The sequence below is a fragment of the Rhinatrema bivittatum genome, chromosome 7 (genome assembly GCF_901001135.1).
Source record: "Rhinatrema bivittatum chromosome 7, aRhiBiv1.1, whole genome shotgun sequence".
NCBI classification, from domain to species: Eukaryota; Metazoa; Chordata; class Amphibia; order Gymnophiona; family Rhinatrematidae; genus Rhinatrema; species Rhinatrema bivittatum.
In genome coordinates, this window is record NC_042621.1 from 191503590 (window position 1) to 191528847 (window position 25258).

The window sequence follows — 25258 nt, forward strand, 5'->3', positions numbered from 1 at the left end:
CTTAGGTCTTTCTGAAAGTGTAATACGCCCTTTGCAGTTAGTCCAGAATGCATCATCCCGTTTATTGACAAATATTAATCGAAGGATCATATTACTCCAACTCTTAAACATCTCCATTGATTGCCAGTACGTCAACTATTTATTATAAGGTCTTAAAAATTATTCACATTCTACTTCACAATACGTCAGCTGTGTAGTTATTCTCCTCTCTGTGTCTTTATCAACCTCTGCGCCATCTATGCTCCCTTGACAAAAACTACTTAAAAATTCAGAATATTAAAATGGCAAGGCTAGACCTTACCTGTAAGCGTGCTTTCTCTATAGCAGGCCCCACACTTTGGAATTCATTACCAAACAAAAGAATTTAAAAAAAGGCAGTAAAAACCTACCTCTGCTCCTTAGTCTTTGCCGAATCTCAACCATGATACCCTCCCTTCTTTCACCTTCCAATTCTATGTTGTGTGTTTGTTATTTATTTTGCTCATTTTTTTCATTTTATATTATTATTCTTATGATAGTTTTTAAATGTCAATTTTTTAATTATGTATGTTCAACTTTGTAAACCACTTAGACCTACATATTGTATAGGCGGTATAGAAAAGCTTGTAAAATAAATAATAAATATAAATCAAATAAAAAGAATTAGTTTGTTGCTTTAAAAAAAAGCCTGCTTAGAGCCATAATGTTTACTTTGTGAATTAGGAAATGCTGGGCTGCATAGAACTGTTGAAAATTGAATAAATTTCTACAAGTTTGTTTTTATTTTCAGCAATGATGATCACTACAGAACCAGCTCCAAATTCTCAGGGGTTGACATGAATACTGCTAGACTTCTGTTTCATAAACTCATACAGCCTGATTATCCTCAGATATCCCAACAGGTATGCCCTTATCAAATCTGCTTTACTCTTACTGGAATCTGTGCACATACTCCATTATAGAGACTATTTTTCGTATTAGAATGATACCTTAAAATATTATTTCTTAGCGTCCAATCAGATAAATCCAGAACAAGTGGGTTATGCCCCTCTACCAGCAGATGGAGATGGAGCAAACTGACATCACATAAAACATAAGAAATTACCATACTGGGTCAGAGCAAGGGTCCAACAAGCCCAGTATCCTGTTTCCAACTACAAGTACCTGGCAAGTACCTAAACACTAAGTAGATCCCATGCTACCGATGCCAGTAATAGCAGTGGCTAATCCTTATATCAACTTGATTAATAGCAGTTAATGGACTTCTCCTCCAAGAACTTATCCAAACCTACTTTAAACCCAATTACACTAACTGCACTAACCACATCCTCTGGCAACAAATTCCAAAGCTTACTTGTGTGTTGAGAGAAAAAAAAATGTTCTCTGATTAGTTTTAAATGTGCTATTTGCTAACTTCATGGAGTGCCCCCAGTCCTCTTATCCAAAAGAGTAAATAACTGATTCAGATCTACCCGTTCAAGACCTCTCATGATTTTAAAGACCTCTAACATATCCCCCCTCAGCCATCTCTTCTCCAAGCTGAACAGCCCTAACCTCTTTAGCCTTTCCTCATAGGAGAGCTGTTCCACCCCCTTTATCATTTGGGTCGATCTTCTCTGTAACTTCTCCAGGGCAACTATATCTTTTTTGAGATGCGGTGACCAGAATTGTACATCATACACAAGGTGCAGAGGCATTATGACATTTTCTGTTTTATTCATCATTCCCTTCCTAATAATTCCTAACATTGCCTTTTTCACTGCCGCTGCAAACTGAGCAGACGATTTCAATGTGTTATCCACTATGATGCCTAGATCTTTTTCCTGGGTGATAACTCCTAATATGGAACCTAACATCATGAAACTACAGCATGGGATATTTTTCCATATATGCAACACCTTGCACTTGTCAACATTAAATTTCATCTGCCATTTGATGCCCAATCTTCCAGTCTCACATGGTCCTCCTGCAATTTATCACAATCTGCTTGAGATTTAACTACTCTGCATAATTTTGTATCATCTGAAAATTTGATTACCTCACTCGTATTCCTTTCCAGAACATTTATAAATATATTGAAAAGCACCAGCCCAAGTACAGATCCCTGAGGCATGCCACTGTTTACCCTTTTCCACTGAGAAAATTGACCATTTAATCCTACTCTCTGTTTCCTGGCTTTTAACTAGTTTGTAATTCACGAAAGGTCATCGCCTCCTATCCAATGACTTTTTAGTTTTCTCAGAAGCCTCTCATGAGGGACTTTGTCAAATGCCTTCTGAAAATCCAAATACACTACATCTACCAGTTCACCTTTATCCACAAGTTTATTAACCCTTCAAAAAAAATGAAGCAGATTTGTGAGGCAAGACTTGCGTTGGGTAAATCCATGCTGACTGTGTTCCATTTAAATCATGTCTTTCTATTTGCTCTGTGATTTTGATCTTTAGAATAGTTTCCACTATTTTTCCAGGCACTGAAGTCAGGCTTACTGGTCTGTAGTTTCCCAGATTGCCCCTGGGATGTAACCTCCTTTTTAAATATTGGGGTTACATTGGCCACCCTCCAGTCTTCAGGTACGATGGATGAGTTTAATGATAGGTTACAAATTTTAACTAATAGATCTGAAATTTCACTTTTTAGTTCATTCAGAACCCTGGGATGCATACCATCCGGTCCAGGTGATTTGCTTTAGTTTGTCAATCTGGTCTATTACATCTTCCAGGTTCACAGTGGTTTGGTTCAGTTCATCTGACTCATCACCCTTGAAAACCATCTCCGGAACCAGTATTTCACCAACATCCTCATTAGTAAACACAAAAACACAGAATTAATTTAGTCTTTCTGCAGTTGCCTTATTTTCCCTAAGATCCCCTTTAACCCCTCGGTCATCTAATAGTCCAGCCGACTCCCTCAAAGATTTCTTGCTTTGGATATATTTGTTTTTTAAGGTTTTATTATGAGTTTTGCCTCTACGGCAACCTTCATTCCAGAGTCTCTTAGCCTGCCGTATCAATGTTTTACACTTAACTTGACAATGCTTATGCTTTTTCCTATTACCTTCAGATGGATCGTTCTTCCTTCATCACTGTACATATACCCATGCAGTGACATCAGCCTGCCAGTGCTCTCAGTCTCCAGCAGATGGTGGACATGCATCTCCCCATTGGGGATTGCTTCATTTTAAAGAAAAGGAAAATTGAGGAAATAAATTTGCCCCACTCTCCTGTGTTATTACCAAATGGTCCCTCCCACAGTTGAGAATTCCTGAGGTGATTTCTCTGGTCCCTCATGAGTGCCTTGGTCTGGGAGCTAGGTTTTTTTTTTAGCCAGCATGGAATTAGATACTTAAGGAACTGAAAGGCAGTGGGTGCAGGAAGCTGATTGTTGCAGTGACGGCATGTGCCCTCTCCCCCACCCCACAGCCGGAGACCATCTTTGTACTCAGCCAGGTAAGGCTGAGCTTCAGTAAGTTTAAAACAAACAAAAAAAAAATTATACAGAGACTTGGGTTTTTTGTTGTGTAGGGCTTCCTCCTCCCCCCCGGTCTCTGTGCTCGGCATGCTGGTCCGTTCGTCCCACTCTGTAGAAAGTCGACATGGGCAGCCTGGCGGGTTGAGCAGCCTCCTTGGGCTAGATCCTGCTCTTAGGCTTTTTGTTACATGTCTCATGGTAGGCCATAACGGTATTTTGCTGTCCTCTACAGGATTCTCAGTCCAGCGTGTACATCTAGCTGTGTGTCCAGTTTTTGGACGCACAGTCAGGCCTTGTAGTCTGTGCATCCATGTTAAGCACCACCGAAGTCGCCGCACGCTTTCCTCCACGCACACAACTTGTACCGTGTGCTTAAGGTTTTTGTGACTTTTATTTTTGAGTGCCTAGGTAGGCATCTAGGTGTGTAACACCTAAGTGTTGGGTGCATAATTTCATGCACCTAGGTTGAGCGCCTCTGGCTAGGTGTATGCCTCTGGCTAGGTGTATGCCTCTGGCCGTCACTCAGTGCACTGTCAACCATAATAGCGCTTGTGCCTCAGAAGGCGTAGCAACCTTCTCTTTGCACTTCTTGTCATATTCGGGCACCTCAGCCAGGAGTGCTTGCTAATTTGTGCCAGCGCTGTTTGGAGGCTCAGGAAGACTTGTCTTCCTCTGATTTCATTAAGGAAAATCTCACAATGCCTCTGTATCGCTCCATGGTGAGACTGCACCTTGAATACTGTGTACAATTCTGGTCGCAGCATCTCAAAAAAGATATAGTTGCGATGGAGAAGATAAAGAAGAAGGGTAACCAAAATGATAAAAGGGGATAGAACAGCTCCCCTATGAGGAAAGGCTGAAGATGTTAGGCCTGTTCAGCTTGGAGAAGAGATGGCTGAGGGGTGATATGATAGAGGGCTTTAAGATCATGAGAGGTCTAGAATGAGTAGATGTGAATCTGTTATTTACACTTTCGGATAATAGAAGGACTTGTGGGCATTCCATGAAGTTAGCAAGTAGCACATTTAAGACTAATTGGAGAAAATTCTTTTTTACTCAGTGCACAATTAAGCTCTGGAATTTGTTGCCAGGGGATGTGGTTAGTGCAGTTAGTGTAGCTGGGTTCAAAAAAGGTTTGGATAAGTTTTTGGAGGAGAAGTCCATTAGCTGCTATTAATCAAGTTTACTTAGGGAATAGCCACTGCTATTAATTACATCAGCAGCACGGGATTTTCTTGGTCTTTGGGTAATTGCCAGGTTCTTGTGGCCTGGTTTGGCCTCTGTTGGAAACGGAATGCTGGGCTTGATGAACCCTTGGTCTGGCCCAGCATGGCAATTTCTTATGTTATGTTCCCAGCCGGATGTGGGTCTGGGTAAAGGTGACTCAGGTGGAGTGCCTGATTATGGAACTCCCCTAACTGTTCTTCGGCAGGGGAAGGTAGCTCAGTGAGTACTCCTCAGGTACTTTCTGGTCTGGATACGTCTGTTTTTTCATGGGTAGAAATTTTTTCCCAGGGGTTGCAATCCTTTCTTCAGGCGCAGTCTGTACCCCTGTCCAATGCTCCCACAGCAGAGGCGCAGGTAGAAACCTTGCCTGGACCGGAGAGCTTCTAGAGGGGCAGCGGGACCACCTGATCGAGATCTGGATGGCAAGGATGATAACTCAGATCCTGTCTCTCATGAGGATGGTGAAATTCTCCCCAAATTAGAACCGTATAGAAATATGTTACGGTTCTTTCATAGAGATGTACTGCCAGCTCTTATTTCCCAGACCTTGAAAATGCTTGGAGTTCCTGGGGCATATTCACTGTCTGAGCCAAATCGAAATCCATGATGGAAGCCATTCAAGATTTGGTTACACTTGAGTGGGGTGCTCCAGAGGCTAATTTCAAAGGGGGTCAGATTTTGGAAGGCCTATACCCTCTGGATACAATGATAAGAGAGCGCTTACATTTTCAGAAGGTAGATGCACTTGTATGTGCAGTCTCCAAGTGGACCACTATTCTCATGGAAGGTGGAGCGGCCTTGAAGGATGCTCATGAAAAAGCTTAGCAAGCATTTGAAGCAGTGGCAATGTCCTTCCAGATCACTTCTTGTTGTTCCTTGGTGGCTCGCTCTTGTTTGCTTCTCTCCCAGGAGGTTAATTTCCCTGGGGTAAATTCCAGGGCAGTTACAGAACAAGCTCTGCCTTGTTGGCAGATGTGGGCTGTGATCTGATCTGTACTTTAGCCAGTGGAGTGGCTTTGATAGTTGCAGCCAGGCGTTAGTTATGGTTGCGATATTGGTTGGCCAATACAACCTTCAAGGCTAGCCTCATCAAGTTGCCCTTTAATGGCTCGCTTTTGTTTGGAGCAAGTTGGAGAAACTGGCCAGTGAGTGGGGCGAATCTCCGGTTCCTTGTTTGCCAGAGGGTAAGAAGCAGGCACAGTGTTCCCTTAACATGAAAGGTCATGCTAGTGGATCCAAGCATTTTCGACCCTGTACAGGAGTGATCTTTCAGAGGACTCGACCCTTTGGTAGGTCTCAGTCCTTTTGTCCCTGACAACCCAGAAGAGGAGTAGGCTCGAGTAATGGAACCTCCCGAGCTTCCCAGTGAAGGTTTGTCGACCCACCCCCAGGAACAGGAGCTAGGGGGATGTCTCTCTCTCTCTCTTATCAGAGGTGGGTTGAAATCACATCAGATCAGTGGGTCCTGCAGGAGATACGAGAAGGATATGCGATGGAGTTCTGCAGTGTTCCTTGGGACGTGTTTATGGAGTCTCCCTGCAGAAGACATAGGCAGTGGAGGGTACAGTGGCAAGGCTCCTCAGTTTGAGGGCTGTGGTCCCAGTGCCCACATCTCAAGGAAATTCAGGGCAATATTTCATTTATTTCGTGTCAAAGGAGGACTGCTCTCTTCATCCCATCCTGGACCTCAAAGGCGTCAATTTCGCAAGGAACTTTAGCGCTCGGTGATAATGGCCATGCAGTCAGAATTTCTGACCTCTGGATCTATCCAAGGCATATCTCCACATACCCATCTGACAAGAATACCAATGCGTCCTGTGGTTTGCAGTTCTGGGATGCCACTTTCAGTTTCGGGTGCTGCCCTTTGGTCTGGCCACTGCTCCATGAACCTTTTCTAAGGTAATGGTAGTTGTTGAGGCAGAGTTGAGAAGGGATGGAACCCTAGTACATCTGTATTTGGATGACTGGCTGATTTGTGCCCTGTCACTGGAAGAGAGATGCCTGATGATTCACAAGGTGATTTCCCTGTTGTGAGAGCTCGGTTGGGTATTGAACCCGGGCAAAAACAGTCTTCAGCCTGCTCAGTCGTTGGAATACCTCTGGTTTGGTTTGTCTCAAAGCTGGGCAATGTTTTCCTGCCAGAAGCTTGAATTCAGAAGTTGCTGGCGCAGCCCCGTCTGTTGAACACTTTGCGCCCTTGTGGTCTACCTGCTGGTACTTGGCTTAATGACAGCGACAATGGAAGTGGTGCCATGGGCAAGGGTGCATATGTGTCCTCTTCAGCATTCCCTGCTGTCTCGGTGGAACCTGCAGCTCAGCACTATTCAATTCGGCTCTGCTTGCCAATTGAGGTCTCCTCTCAACTGCAGTGGTGGCTGCAGGCGGATCATGTAAGGAAGGGGGATCTCCCTAGCCCCACCGAACTGGCTAGTACGGACGACAAACGCGAAACTCCTTGGTTGGGGAGCTCGCTATCAGGAGCTGATAGCATGAGGATGCTGAAATTCAGAAGAGTCTCTCTGGAGCATCACTCAGGCTGGTAGCCAGGGCAGTCTGATTGGCATGTTTACAGTTCGGCGACAGGCTGCAAGGTCATTCGGTCCAAATAATGTCGAGCAACGCAACGATTGTGGCAGAAGTGCATCTTCAGATGATCTCAGCCTTGCACATAACAGGAAGAGACAATGTAAGGACAGACTTCTCAGCAAAGAGAGTCTGGATACAGGAGAGTGAGTGTTGTCAGACGAGGTGTTTCAGCTGATTCTAGATTGCTAGGATCTTCCATTCCTAGACCTCCTGGCGACTTCGCGCAGTGCAAAAGTTCTGCGATTCTTCAGCTGCAGGAGAAATTGGAAGTCATTGGGGATCAATGCCCTAGTGCAGGAGTATCTGGAAGAGAAGTTACTGTATGCCTTTCCTCCATGGCCCATTTTGGGCAGATTGGTTCGATGGATCAAGCACCACAGAAGGATGGTACTCTTGGTAGCTCCAGACTGGCCCAGGAGACCTTGGTATACGGATCTGCGGAGGCACCTAATGGATTTGCTTATTCGATTTCCAGCTCACAGGACCCTGTTGTGGCAGGAACTTGTCCTTCACGGAGATCTGACTCTATTTTGTCTTTCAGTATAGCCCTTGAACGGGCTCACTTGCTGAAGCGGGAATACTCTGCTGTGGTGATTTCCACCTTACCTAGGGCTAAAATGTTCTCCACTTCCTTGGCCTATGTGTGGGTTTGGAGAGTGTTTGAGGCCTGGTGTGAGGATCAAGGTACTCTTCCTTCTTTGGTCAAGATTCCATTCATTTTGGAATTTTTGCAGGATGGCTTGAATAAAGGCTTGGCTCTCATTTCCTTAAAGGTGCAAGTAGTTCTCGCCTATTTCAGGGGTCAGGTAAATGATGGTTCCTTGTTGGCTCATCCTGATGTGGCAGTTTTCTGAAAGGTGTGAACCATCTTCGTCCTGCCTTGTGGTTTCCGGTGCCCCTTTGTGGTCTTGCTTGGTATTGGTTTTCTTGGCAGGCCCTGCATTTAGACCACTGTGTACCCTGTCCTTGAAAACAATATTCCTTGTGCAATTTGCTCTGCGTGTAGGGGTTCAAATTCCAGGTCTTGTCTTGTCATGAGCTATTTTATCAGGTGACTCCTGGAGCGGTACAGCTGCGTACTGTTCCTTCCTTTTTACCAAAGGTGGTCACTGTGCTTCTCTTGAATCAGTCCATCTCCCTGCCGTCTCTGGACAGAGAGAGATATGGAGGAGTAGCATCTGTTGCGACCCTTCGATGTTAAGAGACATATTGTCATGTATCTGGAGGCTTCTAAGCCTTTCCGGAAGTTGGATCGCCTGTTTGTTCTTCACAGCAGTGCTAGACAGGGAGAGCAGGCTTCGTGGGCTATGATAGCTCGCTGTATTAAGGAGGTAGTCATGGCTGCATACATGCATGCTGGGAAGCCGTTCCCTAGTCAGATTAGGGCTCATGCCATTAGGACTTGAGCAGTGTCATGGGCAGAAGTTAGATTGTTACCCCCCTGTCGACATTTGCTGAGCTGCAATGTGGCCCCCTTAGACACCTTTCCTGGTATTATCATCTGGTTGTGCAGGCCCGGGAGGATGCGGCCTTTGCACATGCAGTTTTGACTGGACCGCAGGCAGCCTCCTACCCTATTTAGGAGTAGATTGGCTACATCCCACTTGTTCTGCATTCATCTGACTGGATGCTAAGAAATGAGAAATTACTAGTTACCTGGTAATTTCCTTTTCTTTAGGACAGTTGGATGAATCCAGTTTCCCTCCCATGATTGCTGAATGTTTGCATTATGGTCCTCTTATGTGACTACTTGTTATAGGGATTACTGGTAAGTGTTAATCCAGTCCCTAGACCAGTGATGGCCAACCTTTTGAGCTCAGTGTGTCAAAATTCATAAAAAAAAAAACGAGCTTAACTCTGGTGGTGTGTCACTTCTAGAAAAATCCATAATTGTGTGATATTTGTAGCTCTAATTAATAACAAAAAGTTATAATTTTAATATGTACTGTATTTATTAATAAAACAAAAACAAATAATTCTTTACCTTACCTGCTTAGTGACTTTTTTGTTGCTGAATTTCATTGGCTAAATCTTCAATTGAAGGTTGGTATTTCGTACACTTCAAGCCCAAGCAAGCGTTACAAACTTCATCTGTCAGTCGGTTTCTTTTATTGGCTCCCATTCATTTTCACACCACTCCCTCCCCATCCCCCAGGCATGCACACATTCATTATCACACACACAGAACCCCAGGCAGGCACCCATGCATTCACACACATACAGCCCCAGGCAGAGTCCCATTCATACACATGCACACTAAAGGCAGACCCCCCTCTCTTTTGCCAGCAACCTCGGAACCTCTCTCATTCCTCTGTTGCCACTGTCACTGCTGCCGCGTGGCTATTGGGGAGGTGCCGATTGCTGCTACTAACACTGAAGCCCATTCTGCTGCCTCCTCTATGCAGGCCCCGTGAGCTTCCACTTTCTCCATGCTGATCTCGTACATTGTGAGATCCGTAGAGAAAGTGCTATTCTTGCACATTCCCAAAGATTACATGTGCCAATCACTAAAAAGTAATTTTTTATTTTTTTTGCCTTTGCTGTCTGATCTTAGTTTTCTAATTGGTTGGTCACAGGCTTTTTTTTTCCACCTTCCCTTTCTTATTTTTTTTGCCAATTCCTTTTAAATTGTCTTTTTTTCTGTTTCTTTTCTCTCCATCTTCTTCCCTCAAACACACAGTCAGGTTCTCATACTCACATGCATTTCTCTCTCTCACACACACACACAGTCTCTCACTGTCACATGCTGTCTGACTCTTACACACAGGCTCTCTCTCTCTCTCCCACATGCTGTCTTGCTCAAGCACATGCTGTCTCTGCAAACATTCAGGTCCTCACTCTCAAACCCAATCTCTCAACTCATCTCATTCATACACTCATACACACACACCCTCTACAGACCCTCAGCCTCTCTCTCACCTCTGGGCCTCCTCTTCGCGGGTCGCTGCAGGATGGGCTCTGCAGCGGCCCTGATCTTCTCGGGCCGCGGTGGCCCTGCTACAGGGCCTCTTCCTCTTCTCGGGCCGCAGCGGCCTGTAAGTGCAAGTGCTGCTCCTCTTCTGCACATGCTGATGCTTCTCCTCCTTCCTGCCCACGCGACTCTGGCAACATTTACTTCCGGGGCCGCAGGAAGGAGGAGGAGCATCAGCACGTTTAAATGCGATCTTTTTCTTTGGGCCATGGTGACGTGAGCCTCACCACAGCCCTGCCTATCGCGCCGCATGAGCCTCCCTGCACCCGGGGGCATTGGTGGGGGGGGGGGGTGGAGGGGTCCGGAGGGTGGGGGGATACTAAAAAAACAAATTTGAAAGGGTCGGCGCAGCCGAAAAAAAAAAAAAGGCTCGGCGCAGCAGATAAAAAAAAAAAATTCCCGATAGTCCATGAAACGCTGCGCGTGTCAGCAAAAACGTCTCGGCGTGTCACATCTGACACGCGTGACATAGGTTAGCTATCACTGCCCTAGACTAATGTTTATACATTCCATCTGCGCTCAGTGTTGACTGTTGGCTACTTGTTTTTAATCAGGATTTTTGCTAGTCTGGCCACAGTTGCTTTTGATGATAATACTGGCAGGCTGATGTCACTGCCTGGTCTCCATCTGCTGGCAGAGGTGCATAACCCACTTGTTCTGGATTCATCTGTCTTAAAGAAAAGGAAATTATCAGGTAAGTAGAAGTTTCTCAGTTTTTTGGGATGTCCATGCCATCATAGTCCATATGTGGAGTTGTTTTCCTGCCAGTAAAGAGAGATGGAGCTTTAACTTGACTCTTGTTAACATTCTTCAGTTGTGAGTCTCATGGATGGGGTAGCATCTCAAGGTGAGCATTGAATAGCATTTAACTTTCTGGTTTCTGTGCTCCTCATATGTGGTATTTTCTTTGGATTGTTTCTTTTATTAGAATACTCAGTAGGCCTATTTTCCTTGTGTAATCTAACAAAAGAGAATCTGAGAAATCAGCAAATTAGAGAGTAAACCCCATGAAATAAAAAAGGATTTCAGATGGAGGCGTATTTTAAATCATTTGGTTGCAAACTAATTTTCAAAACTTTGAAAATTCGAGGCTGGAAAGCACATGCAGCTACAAAAGTAGTTGCAGACTTTGCCTTCCCTGCCCCCCCTGGGCCAGCCCCTTTCAGCCCCTCCAGCTAAGATGCTGGGGAGGCTGAAACATGCTGTGAGGACCAGGTTGAGCAAGAGAACACAGAGTGGTGATAAGTGAAAACTCTGGTGATGGTAAAGTGAACTTTGGGGTTGTGGTACCTCAGGGCTCAGTGCTAGGATGGGTTCTTTTCAGTATATTTATTAGAAACATCGCAGAGGGGCCTGAGGGAAAAAGTTTACTTGTTTGCAGATAATACAAACATTTGTAACAGAATGGGTATATCAGAAGAAGTGAAAAAAAATATTATAGGGGACTAGAAAAAACTGTAAAAGTAGTCAAGGGCTTGTAAAATGAGCTTCATTGCTAAAAATCTTGCATTTAGAGTACAGAAATTCATCCTCTAGATAACATTTAGAAGGACAGGAACTGGAAACTTAAGAGAGAGATTTGGCTGTATTCATCTCAGATGACCTGAAAGAAAGTCAGTCAATGAAATAAAGCAATTAGGAAAGCTGACAGTATGTTTGTTTAATAAATAGTTTTTTTCAGCAAGAAAGGAGGTAATATCACTGTTATCCAGGTCACTAGTGAAATCCAAATTTGACTACTGTGTTCAGTTCTTGTCAGGTCAGAAGGAGTTCTGGAAAGCTTTGAACCAGAGTCTGTCCCGGTTGAGAGCTGGAACCGTGCTTCTGAGCCACTGGGTGATTCCCTTGATCATAGGCTGAGCTATCCAGAAGGGGTTTGCCTTTTTCCTCAAGCAAGAAATTGCGGCCCCACCACTGAGGATACAGATTTAGTCCTCAAGTTCAGAGGGATTGCTTGGAACACCACAATGTTCTGGCAACTTGAAGGCTGGAGGGCAGAGACGAGTTGAGACATTGGATCCAGAGAGCCCTATGAGTGCTCCTTCCTGTGTATCTATGTACCTGTAAGTAGAATAGTATTGTGGAAGTCTTAAAGTATTGTGAGAAATGTCTAATTGTGTCAAATCATATAAGATTAATATAACTAGTTTAACTGATGCAAATTGGATCTTGGATTGCATTTCTGTTATCCTTACGTTGTAGAGTCTTAACATGCAGAAATGCAAATCAGGTTCCTGTTCTTTTTCTGTTTGAATTCCTTTCAATAAACCCATGCTTGTAATCTAAACTGGAGCAGATTTATAATCAGCCCATATAGGATAGTTCTAGATGCTGTACTTTTATAGGGACATTGAGAAGGATAGAAGTAATTCAGAGAAGAGCTACTAAAATGATACATGGCATGCAACAAAAACCCTACAAAAACTTTTAAGTCACTCAATGTGCTCAGTGGAGCAAAGATAAGAAAAGGTCTAAGAAATTACAAAAAGAAGGGTTTGTGATATGAAGATGAGTGAAAGATTCAAAGGAAACATGAGAAAATACTTCTTTACTGAGAGGTTGATAGATGCCTCCAATAACTTAGCAGCAGATGTGGTAGAAACCAGTAGTGTGACAGAATTTAAGCATGCCTGGGACAGGTATAGAGGAGAATGGAAAGTTATAGTATTGCAAGCAATCCATCCTTTATTCCCATGAGAACTGAGGTAAGGTTGGGGAGAGGTAATGAGAAAATAAGGGGCAGATAATGGAAGCATGAACTAATACTGATACTGCACCTCAAAGGGTGGTTGGGTTTGAACCAGCAGTTTACAACTCCATAGAAACCAGCTGGATCAGTGGGGCAGGTTGATAGTGGTTTTATAGTGTCCAGAAGGGCCACAGAGATTTAGGCAGTTGGATGGTTGAGTAGCAGCCTCGCTAGTTTTAGTAATTTATTTACAAAGCTTAATGGTAAAATGTGGGAAGAGGGGGTGCCGAGTGTTGGATCAAGTATGAGAAATTGTATGCTCATCTACCCAGAATGATAGAGATTTAATGAGGAAGGCAACAAAAGCTGACTTGGATCAGAATGGCACAGCTAGATGACATCAGCGAGTTCCTCACCGGGACAGGGGAAGGGAGATCTCTAGAACAGCGTTAGCAGGTTTTCACAACACCTGTACTTATGGTTTCACAATAGGGCTGTTTTTCCTTGGAGGAAGCCTGCTGATGCTGTTCCCCATCCGGAGAGAAATTTGCTGATATAATCTAGCTGTGCCATTTTGAGCCTACTTAACAGAGATGCTCCTGCAATACGCTGCCATAGCCATGCACCAAAGGGGTGCAACCCCAGGCAAAGTTTTTTGTTGGGTTTTTTTTTCTTTGTGTGAGGAGGGCTGGATGATTGTCTTTTTGTTAACACTGATGGAAAAGAGGAAGAAGGGTAAGTTGTTGACGTATCCTTGCCCCACTTTGGTCCATGTCCCATGGATCAACACATTCAGCATTTTGTTGATTCTGCCCTCAGTGACTTCACTGTGGGGACCTCTTGTTTTGGAGCTTCCTTGAGTCTGGGTGCCAGCTTGCCTCCTCTTCAACCAGCTGTTGTCCATCAATGATGCTCTGTTTACTGTTGGGGGTTGGCTCACATCAGGAAAAGCTAGGACTCTAGATGGATTGGGCAGGGCTATGGCCTTAGAAGATCAGCTGGTAAGATATGATGACAGAGGGTGGGGGTACTCCAAATGATGATGTCCCTATAGATGCCCCAGCCCCCCCCCCTCGGGGTCTGGGGATCATGTTCCTACATTTGTGAAGGTGCCTATTCCATCTGCTGTTTCTCCTCCTACTGAGGGACATTGAGGAATCCAAGAATGTATCCCTCGAGGACACGTGGAGGGTGGAAACAAGATTGGAGAAGACTTTGACTTGTATTGTTTTTCAGTTTTATAATTTTACTGGAGACTCTCTGGGTCCAAGTTGGAAGAGCATGAGTCACAATTACTTGGATTCCAGAAATCTGTATGTTATAGGTCTGCAGGCAGCATCATTGCAAGCTTCTAGCATAAATTAAATTAAAAAATAGTCTAGTTTTGCATAACCAACTGGAAAATAATCAGATGGGGAGAAATTTCTTTTTTGAATTTCCTTACGTCTAAATTGATGTCGTCAATGAAATTGTTTAAAAAAAAAAAAAATCTACTAGAAGTCTTGGGTATAGCAGAAGAGAAGTTGCCTGTTTTATATAAGATCTTTGTGTTCCTAAGGGTAAGAAAGTTTTGAGTGGAGAAGATGGTGGGATAAATGACTTACCACAAACTAATCCTGATTTATCAGCCTTTTTGGAGGCTTCGATAGATGATATACCAATTAGGGCCATACTCTTGGTTTCTTTCGTGCTGAGCAAGATGAAGATTTATTAAGCTCCAGAAATTCTTCAGGGGATAAATAAGGTTTTCTTTTTTTGTGGTCAGAAAATCCAAGTATTTCATGATAAATCTCATGTTACACATACTTGTAGGAAACCTTTTTTTTTTTTTGTTGAAACAGTTCCCTGGGGCTGCTTTCTTTCTTAAATTTTCTTGGATTTAGACAGCAACCAATGAGGGCCTCGAATTTATGGTTTGCGGTACAAATAAGCATGGGGGTAACTTGCTGATGCAGCTGTTACTACTCTTAACCAATAAGCCTGATACTTTTGATGCAACTCCAACACTGCTCTCTGCTTCCACGGCAAGGGTTAAAAGGAATTGGATTCAGACAGCAAGCAAGGAGGGCTCTGACTTTTACAGTCTGGGAAACTGATAAGCATGAGGGTAACCTGCACGGCAGATGCTGCCATAAACTTGCTGGGCAGACTGGATGGACCATTTGGGCCTTTTCTGCCGTCATTTCTGTTTCTATGTTTGTTTATCAAAAGAATTGGGGTTGGGTTTTTTTTTTTTTTTTACCCTTTACATTTAGAAACTTTTCTTGTTGATAAAAATGTGGGGAATTAGAATATACTTTTATTGTAACCCAGGATTTGGTACGTAGCTGATTAATTTTATAATAGTTTAGATCTGCAGTTTCTTCCTGGCTTTTTTATGTTTATTTACTTTATTTTCCTCTCCCCTCTCTTTTTCTTAATGAGGACTAGACTATGACTTTGGATATTTCTTAATAATGTTTTCTTTTTAAAATTTTATATAGGGTTCATGATTTTTTGGTTTATATTTCATTTTTGTAAATCACTTAAACCTTAAAAAAAGAAGATAACAAACAGGTAAACTAACTACGGTATATACTAGAGCTATGCAAGTAACTAAAGAATATTTATTGTGGATATTGTGAAAACTAGACTCTTTGTAGTCTTCAAGGATTAAGTATGACATAGCTGCTCTAGTGATAGGTGAGCTGATTGAAGAAAATCCAAGAAAAGGAAAAGTTAAAAATGAGTCTTTGCTATCCATCTCCGAAGCTAACTCGTGTGTCTAGCACCATTCACCTTTGGGCTATCCAAACAGCTGACAATGGAAGACTACTTCGTTTATGAGCACCATGCAGTACAATTAGTACACTTAAATTGTTTACTAGTCAAGCTAACAAGAATGAAACATTGCCTTCTATATTTTTCAGAATTGTTCATATAATTGAATTTTTATTGTAAACCCAATCTTAATTTTACTTTTTTGCTTAGGTTGCTGCTAGTTTGGAAAAGAACCTTATTCCTAAACTGACAAGCACTTTGCCTGATGTTGAAGCCCTGAGATTGTATCTTACCCTCCCAGAGTGCCCACTCATGAGCGATGAAAACAATTTCACAACATTAGCTATTCCCTTTGGAACAGCTCTTGTGAATCTAGACAAAGCACCACTGAAAGTACTCGGTAAGCAGATTGTGTGATAGTGTTTGGATTTAAAAGTTAAATACTCTGAGGCCAATATTAAAAGGCATTTAACCAGATAATGTGTAAGTTACCGGCTAAAGGTTTTCAATATGCCCTGTGCTTATCCGGCTAACTTATAGCCAGATAAGTCATTATCCAGCTAAAAATTAGCCAAAACAAGTAATGGGCATTTTTGGGGTGGGGACGGGTTAGCTGGGAAACGTATCCAGCTAACTCCAGTATTAGAATATAGGAAAATACGTTTTGTGGTTAACCCTGGCTGGCCCTAGGAGTAGATCTAAAGTTATCAGTGAATGTGTTCCCAGATAACTTTAGTCTTAACCAGCTATATTCAAAAGAATATAGCCAGTTAAATGGTGATAGGCCTGCATGCCACTTTTTTTTTTTTTTTTAACGACTTATCATTCCAATTTTCCCCAGCCCCCCAGTTAATGTGTCCAAAATGGACCATACCCCCCCACCCCGCCAATTAAAAATAAAAATAGCACAGGTCGTTGGCCAACCACTGTTCCTCCACTTGTCCACCCCCACCCTCATGTTTGGCCAAAATCTTAAATCGATGCCCCCTTCTTTCCTTCCCACTGACCCCACTATCTTAGCAAACCCTTTTCTATGATAGGGTCACAGCATGCGGATACCACGATCACCAGGATAACAGTACCAGCATACCCTGATCCTGGCACAGAAAGGCGTTTGGGGAAGAATGATGGGTGAAAAGGTTGGAGCAAGGAGGGGGGAACATGGGCTTAAGATTTTGGCCAGCTAGGAAAAGGCAAGGGGGAAGGAGTTGCTGGTGAGTAACCCATGCTGCTTTTATTTTTAAATAATTGAAAAAGTTGTTGGACTCAGCCCAGCAGGGCCCATTTTGGATACATTTACTGGAGGAGCTGGGAATGGGCCGGTAAGTGCACATGCCATATTATTACTTTCTTTGGGTTTTGGTTTTTTTTTTAAGACTCTCATCATTTAACTGGATACCCTTAAATCTAACTGGCTTAAGGTAGCCAGATAACTTTTTTGGAGATATTCAGCAGGATGTTTATCCTGCTGAATATTCAGTATACTTATCTGACTAATTTGTGGAGGCAGTTATACGATTAAATGAGAATACACATATGCAATTATACAAGGGGGGTGGGGAGGGGGTTACCGGGGGTCTGTGGGGGTGAGAATGTTAATCTGGGAAGGCTTGATGAAAGAGCCATGTTTTTAACTGTTTTCTAAATTTGAAGGGGCAGGATTCCATACGGAGGTTGGGCGGTAGGTCATTCCAGAGCTTAGGGCCGGCAATGGAGAAGGCGCGATTCCTGGTGGTCGAGAGGCGGGCTTTCTTGAGAGAGGGAACTAGGAGAGTACATTTATGAATTGTTCTGGTCGGGCGTGAGGGTTGTGTGGGTTGGAGGGGTTCATTAAGCCAGGAGGAGTTGTGGTTGTAAATGGCTTTGTGTGTAATGGTGATGGCTTTGAACAAGATGCGGTAGGGGATAGGGAGCCAGTGAAGGTTTTTGAGGATAGGGGTAATATGATCTGATTTGCGTGAATTGCTGATGATCCTTGCAGTGGCATTTTGCAGTACCTGGAGGGGTCTGATAGAGGAGGAGGGAAGGCCCAGATACAGGGAGTTGCAGTAGTCTAACTTAGCTGTTAAGGTGGCTTGTATGACAGTTTTGAGGTCATGGGTGTGGAGAAGGGGCTTGAGTTTTTTTAGGATCATGAGTTTGTAGAAACCTCCCTTGATAACCGATGTGATGTGGTTTTTGAGGTTCAGATAGGGGTCGAGTAGGACACCTAAATTCCTTACGGGGGGTCTCATTTAATCGTATAACTGCCTCCACCCTTTCGATTCCTGGCTCCATTTGTATATTATGTATATTATTTATAGTATATCTTTTGCTCCTTTGCATTTAATTAACATGTTACTGTTCCTATCGCCTTCTCCCCTTCCCTATCTTAGTTTTATTTTTTATTTATTTAAAGTTTTTATATACCGGCAATCATGAAAACATATCTTGCTGGTTTACATAGAATGGGGGTGCAATAAAATACATAGAACTTAAGAACAAAGAACTAGAACTGTGGTGACAGAAGGTACAGTTACATTTAACAAGGTGGCCAAACTTGGAGTAGGAAAAATAGAAAAGAGGATAGAAAATGGTTAAACAATATACAATTTAAATGTAGTATACAAAATAGATAAATGTTATAAACAAACGGCAAGGTGATTTAGGAGTTATTGGATTGTGTCATTGAGTTGTGTCCGGAAAGGCTTGCTTGAATAACCAAGTCTTAAGTTTTTCCTAAAATTTGGGAGGCAAGGCTCCTGTCTGAGGTCTGTAGGAATGGAATTCCACAGTAGAGGGCCAGCTGTGGAGGTGGCACGATCTCTTACGGTAATGTGTTTGGTCGTTTTCGCTGGGGGAACCAGGAGGGAACCTCTATATGCATCTCTGGTAGGTCTGGTGGAATTATGTACTTGGAGAGGGAATTGGAGATCGAGAGTGGTGAGTTGATGTATAGTTTTATAGGTGATAGTTAAGGCTTTATACATGATGCGGAAGTATACGGGTAACCAATGAAGCTCTTTCAGGATGGGTGAAATGTGGTCTCTTTTCCTTGCGCCTGTCAGAATACGGGCAGCTGAATTTTGAACCATCTGTAGTGGTTTGGAGTATGATGAAGGTAGACCTAGCAATAGGGAGTTGCAGTAGTCCAGTTTCGAAAATATGACTGCTTGGATGATCGTTCTGAAGTCTTGAGCGTGGAAAAGAGGTCTTATCCTTTTCAGGACCTGGAGTTTGTAGAAACAGTCTTTGGTTGTTTTGTTGATGTGTGCTTTGAAGTTTAGCCGGTTATCTATTAACACTCCTAGGTCTCTAGTTTGTGTGGTAGGGAGATTGGTGGGAAGAGTACTGTTGTTGGTGTTGTTTTCAGGTGAGATAAGAAGGATCTCAGTCTTGGAGGAATTTAAGATGAGGTGTAGACTGTTGAGTAGTTGTTTGATTTTTTGGTGGCATGATTCCCAGTAGTCAAGAGTATTAGAGTATGTGTCTTTGATGGGGATGATGATTTGGATATCGTCTGCGTATAGAAAAAACTTTAGATTGAGGTCGGTGAGAAGTTGGCATAGAGGAAGAAGGTAAATATTGAATAGAGTCGGAGATAATGAAGAACCTTGTGGGACTCCTATGGTAGAGTCAAATCTTGAGGATTCCTTGTTTTGGAGTTTGACTTTGTAACCTCTATTGTTGAGAAAGGTTTTAAACCAGGAAAGGACGGTGCCTCTGATTCCTATGGATGACAACTGGTTTAGGAGGATAGCGTGGTTGACCGTGTCGAACGCTGCGGATAGGTCTAGCAAGATCAAAAGGAATGAGTTTCCTTTGTCGAGGCCCAGTAGGAGATGGTCTGTCAAAGAGATAAGGAGAGATTCTGTGCCTCGGTTTTTTCGGAATCCGTGTTGAGGGGCAAAGAAGAGATTATTGTCTTCGATGTAGTTTGACAGTTGAGAGTTGACTAGTTTTTCCATGATCTTGGCGATGAATGGGAGGTTAGCAATGGGTCGGAAGTTGTTGGGGTCCTTCGGGTCAAGGTTGGGTTTCTTTAGGAGTGGTGAGATTGAGGCCATTTTGAGATCATCTGGGAAGGATCCTTGGGCTAGAGAGCAGTTGATGATGTTTGTTAATGATGTGGCTATTGAGTCAGGAATAGATAGGAGTAGTTTGGTGGGGATGTGGTCAGCAGGATGAGACGAAGGTTTCATTCTTCTCAGGATGGTTTGTATCTCAGTGGAAGAGATGGGCTCAAAAGTGTTTAGGCTGGAGTTTATGTAAGTCGGGTGATTATATGTCGGGAGGGCATCAGCTGTATTGGAAGGCAGTTGAGTTAAAAGATTGTTGATTTTATTTTGGAAAAAACTGGGCGAGTTCTTCAGCTTTGGATTGTGTCAAGTCGCTGGGGATTTCTCGTGGTATAGTTTGAGTGAGGCTGGATACATAAGCGAAGAGGGCTTTAGAATCAAAGACCAAGTTGTGAATCTTAGATGCAAAGTAATCTTTTTTTGATTTTGAAGTGAGGGCTTTGTATTGGTATAGCGTGGATTTGTATGATGAAATGGTGAAGTCACAAGGAGTTTTACGCCAAGTCGCTTCTTTCTTTCTTAAACTTTGTTTTAGTTTTCTGAGTTCATTGGTGAACCAAGGTTGTCTGTTGGAGGCATTGGTGTGAGATTTTTTTATAGTTGAAGGGCAGAGCTTGTTTGCTATATTTTCTGTTATATTATTCCAGGAGCGAATGGCAGTGTTCGGGTCGGTGAGATCTAATAGAGGGAGCTGTGACTCTAGCAAGTTGTTGAGATCATCTGGGGAGCATCGCCTCCTGTATTGGAATGAAGGTGAAGGGATATTAGGAGTGGTGGTTTCTTTCAAAGTGAAAGAGGTAGAGATAAGCATGTGGTCCGACCATGGTACTTTTTGGATCTTCAAATTTGATGTAGTCGTAATGCCTTTGTTGCTGAAGATCAAGTCCAGTGTGTGACCCGCTTTGTGAGTGGGTTCGTTGACTAGTTCGTTGACTAGTTCGTTGACTAGTTCGTTGACTAGTTCGTTGACTAGTTCGGAAGTCCCTGGGGGTCCAACGGGGGTCCCGGAGCGACCTCCTGCACTCCGGCCGTCCGATGCCAGTACTCAAAATGGCGCCGATAGCCTTTGCCCATACTATGTCACAGGGGCTACCGGTGCCATTGGTCAGCCCCTGTCACATGGTAGTAGCACAAGATGGCACCGATGGCCATGTGACAGGGGCTGACCAATGGCACCGGTAGCCATTGGTCAGCCCCTGTCACATGGTTATCGGCGCCATGATGAAACCGGCACCGAGGGTGTGAGTGCAGGGGGATGGCTTCTGGACCCCCCCGCTGGACCACCAGGGAGTTTTGGTAAGTCTTGGGGGGGGTTCAGGAGGGTGGGGGGTTGTAGTTAATTTTAATTTTAGCTGGGACACGAATAGAAATCGCCGTATTAACGCATCGGGGCGCCATACGGCCGAATGCAACATATCTGCTCCCCGACGAATCCGAATCACGAATGCAACGTATGGCTTCCCTCTGCACATCCCTAATAGACACTTTATACAGTGAAGACAGTTAAATTGCAGAAACATTTGTGGGTTTTAGTTACATGGATGTTTTGTGATGAGTCCCTTGGGTTTAAATACTGAAGGTAATGCTCAAAGTAATAGCAAAATACAAAATGAGTTTATAAGAAGGAAGTTTTGACTTTTGTAATATTTTTAAACTAATTGACATGAGTGTGAAAATTAATCACATCTGTATATGTTATGGATTAAAGCCTAATATAAAGCGTATTTGGCGCATAACACACGTTACAAGAAAGTAGAGCATGCACAGGGATGATGATGATGCTGCAATTTGCAGGCATTAAAAATGACTTGCTGTGAATATATTCCTACTTATAAATCATAGAAAACGTTCAAACATCTAACAACTCTGTTAATGGTTTGCATAGATGTAAACCGATTTTTTTTTTTTTTTTTTTTTTTTTAGTACCTGCCCAGGTTATTTCTCAGAAAATTAGAAAGTGCAGTGTATGCATATTAAAAGCATTTGTGTACTTTGCATCTGTTATTTGTGCAGATGGTGAGGGGCAGGAGTAGCAGACATACAATTGAAAATGTGCATGTACGCCTTTTCTACCATGGCCCTAAACACGTGTATAGTAATGCCTCTCTTTCTTGCAGCTAAAAGCACACATGCTGTGCATACGTTTAGCTGCATTTCAAGAGGGCAATTTTTGGTCGGCACATTTTAGCTGGGTAAATATCTTTTTAAAAATTGTCCTCCTAATAAGGGGTAATTGTACAGCTGCCAGTAGCAACTGATTACACACAAACTCGGCATGCTGAGTGCTGTAGCCAGTAGCTGTACAATTCCCCCTATCTATTAATAGATGTTAGCATCCTGCTTGTCCTTGGAGAACTTGCAAACTCCTCATGCATGGGGTGATGTCATCCAATGGAGCCCAGTGCGAGAAGATTGCTTAAAAGCTTCTAGAAGCTTTTAGCATGCAAATCTGAGCATGTGTGGTCCAATCCACATTACTGCATTGTACGAGGCCCCCTTCAGTCTTGGATTTTCCATGGAGCTCTTTTAGGGGTGCCAACTTTTCCATGGAGCAGAACCAGACATTTGGGGAGGGGGGGTCAGGGGGCTGACTCAGCTGCCCCCCTTTTTCACCTTCAAATCAAGCATTGATTTTTTTCCTAGGCAGATTCTGCCTGCCTGTCTTTGGGGCTCAGGTTTGTCTCTCTTCTTCCTCTGTGACTTCCAGAAGGATAGCACAAAGTGCGGCACAGCTATGAGAGAGGCAGAGGAGGAGGAGAGTCAAACAGAGCCCTGAAAACAGGTAGATGATTGGAGCGCTGCCAGGCTGCCACCACTGATTGGCTCCTGGCCTTGCCTGACCGGGTTTTACAGTGTCCAGTTACCCTTGTAACCGGACACTGTCCAACAGGCTGCAAAACTGGGCTGTCCGGTCAAAAACCAGGCAGTTGGTCACCCTAAGCTCTTTGGTCACAGTTCTCTTTCTCAAGTAACCTTTTCGTTTTGGGAAAGTTTTCTTAAAGTGCAGAAGCTCCTTTTGTGTGGGGCCTTGTGATCTTTTTCCCCCCACCCCATTAGCATCTCTAGGTAGGTTTATTCAGTCATTTCGTAAAGTTTCCTATATTTTTCACCAGCTGCTGAGTCATTTCATTTTGCCTTATTAATTTTTCATTTGATGCTCCTAAAGGAAAAGGCGACCAGTGGCTTCTATAAGAGCCCATAGTACGAACTCACCATGTTTGTCAGGTATCTCTATGATAGATGTTCTCTTTCTGGTAATTGAGAGCTGCATTTCCTTAGGGACTGGTAACACAAGACAGGATTGAGATAGCGTAGAGGCTGGGAGGATGTGTATAAAGTGAGTAGGGTGATAAGGCAGTGTGGTGTCAAGCCTCTGAGGACCTTGAAAGTCCAGAAGGTTCCTGGATTAGCGAAGCAGGAACTACCTCATCAGTCGGTTATTGTTGAACCAATCTGAAAAAGGCCAAGAGATCTAGAACCCAGTCCTCTGTGCCCCTGGGAGGGGATTCCCATGCCCTTGATCTTATTAGAGAACAATTTACCAGGTAGCTATGCTCAAAACCTGTATAGCATCTTACCAGCTCTTTATGAGCCAATATACAGTATGTGAAACATCCTGAAGGTCGTGAAAGGGTTGTCAGAGCAGATTACTCAGGGGTAGCATGATGCTTTAGAGTTTCTAATGGATAAGGGGATGGAGTGTGGATAACGCAACATGTGCTCTACATTTTGTTGTTTTCAAAATGGCATTGAGAGCCTTTGTGGCAGGTATTGACACCTGCATAGTAGAGGGCCTCAGACTTACAACAAGATGTCAAAGTAAGGCTCGCTGACATGTCTTGCAGTGGAGAGAATCTTTTGGAGATAAAGTCAAGGAAGCAGTGACTCAAATGAATGACCACTGTGCAATGCTTTAGACCCTCTCCACTGCCACTCCAATCCTGCCCTTCTCAACCAATTGGTTTTAAAGTGGGGTGCCAAGGAGATGTTATCCTCCACTTTCTCATCCCTATGAACAGCTGGGACTTCATTCTCATCCTAGATAGCAAATGGCCTAAAAGCCACAGCCAGCACCCCAGCCCAAACCTAGTATGGGGTTTGACTGGACTGGAGGGTGCATAGCCCGGATTCAAGTATCCATACTGGAGGACTTTCCTGTTGGGAGGAGGCCAAGGTTTTATGTAGACTGTTGGCCTAGAGTATCTCTGGGCACTAGGGTTCTTAGCATAATCAGAACAGATTTACTCCTATTGGGAAACCCACTGAATTGTCCACCGAGATCTTGGTCTGCGTCTCAGCATCAGGAACTGCTACAAAGGAGCACTTCTTATTCTTAGAGGCCAATGCAGTCAAACCCATTCCACCAAGGGAAAGAAGGTGGGATAACCTCCCCGGAAGAATCACACAATACTAAGTCACCTAATAATTACAAGGCCTTTTTATTCATAAGGGCTTATCAGCATGATAACCAATTTATTTGGTATCGTATGAAGGTTGACTAATTTCTTAATAGAGATATCCTACCTAGCAAGTTCCATATGTCCTGTGTACACCTAAATCATAGGCATTTCTTATGTTTTGTGGTGAGCCAACACCACCTCCAGTACAGGGTTTCTCTTTTGGTTGATATTGGCACCAATAGTTTTCACTAAGTACCTTGCAGTGGTGGTGGCATATCTAAGGTACTGTGGTATCCATATTTTTCCTTACCTGGACGAATGCCTAATCAAGGGATTGTCCTATCCTCTAGCTGGCCAGTTGCAGAGGGTCGTGATCTAATGGCTAGAATATCTGATTCATTCTAAACTCTCCAAAGGCAAGCAGGATGGTAGTCCTCACATATGGGTGACATCATCTGATGGAGCCCGGCACAGAAAACTTTTGTTAAAGTTCCTAGAAGCTTTGACCAGCAGACTGAGCATGCCCAGCTTGCTATTATTCACGTGTCCACGTAAGGTCCCTCTTCATTCTCTTCTTTTCCGCGGTGCAGTTACTTCGCGGTCTGTGGAGCTCCAACTTTTAGGATTTTTTTTTCCCTCTATTTCCTTGAGTTGTTTTTCAGATCCTCATTGGGTCCCTCTTCACAGTTGGTGCCTGGCCGGAACAGAGAACATGGTGGTAGACAGGCTGAATTGAGCCTTCAGACCCCACAAGTGGTCCCTGGACTGGGGGGTAGTGAATTGGACTTTCCGTCTCTGGGGGAGCCCCGACATGGATCTGTTCGTGTCCCCTTGCACCAGGAGAGTGCCTCGGTTTTGCTCCCTGTTCAGGTCAGATGGCAAACCAGCCTGGATGCACTTGCCCATCACTGGGGCAGGGATCTTCTGTATGCGTATCCTTTGATTCCCTTAGTGGTGAAGACTCTTGAAGTTTTGCGAGGATGGAAGGACTGTGATCCTCATTGGCTGAGACAGTTCTGGTTTCTGCTCTTTGTAATCCATCTGGAAACCGATCTGTCTGGGGACTTCCCCGGATCTCATCACACAAGATCAGGGCAGCATCCCAACCTCCACGTCC

General features: G+C 43.6%; 1 protein-coding gene across 8 annotated transcripts in view; it reads left to right on the forward strand.

Annotated features, from left to right (window-relative positions):
- The window catches only part of HERC4 (HECT and RLD domain containing E3 ubiquitin protein ligase 4), a 280806-nt gene that overhangs the window by 152936 nt on the left and 102612 nt on the right, over positions 1 to 25258 (forward strand). For all 8 annotated transcript variants that reach the window (XM_029609698.1, XM_029609697.1, XM_029609695.1 and 5 more), the window contains 2 exons: positions 770 to 881; positions 15894 to 16083. In XM_029609698.1, the coding sequence (XP_029465558.1) occupies positions 770 to 881; positions 15894 to 16083 (302 nt within the window). The remainder of the gene's footprint in view (positions 1 to 769; positions 882 to 15893; positions 16084 to 25258) is intronic.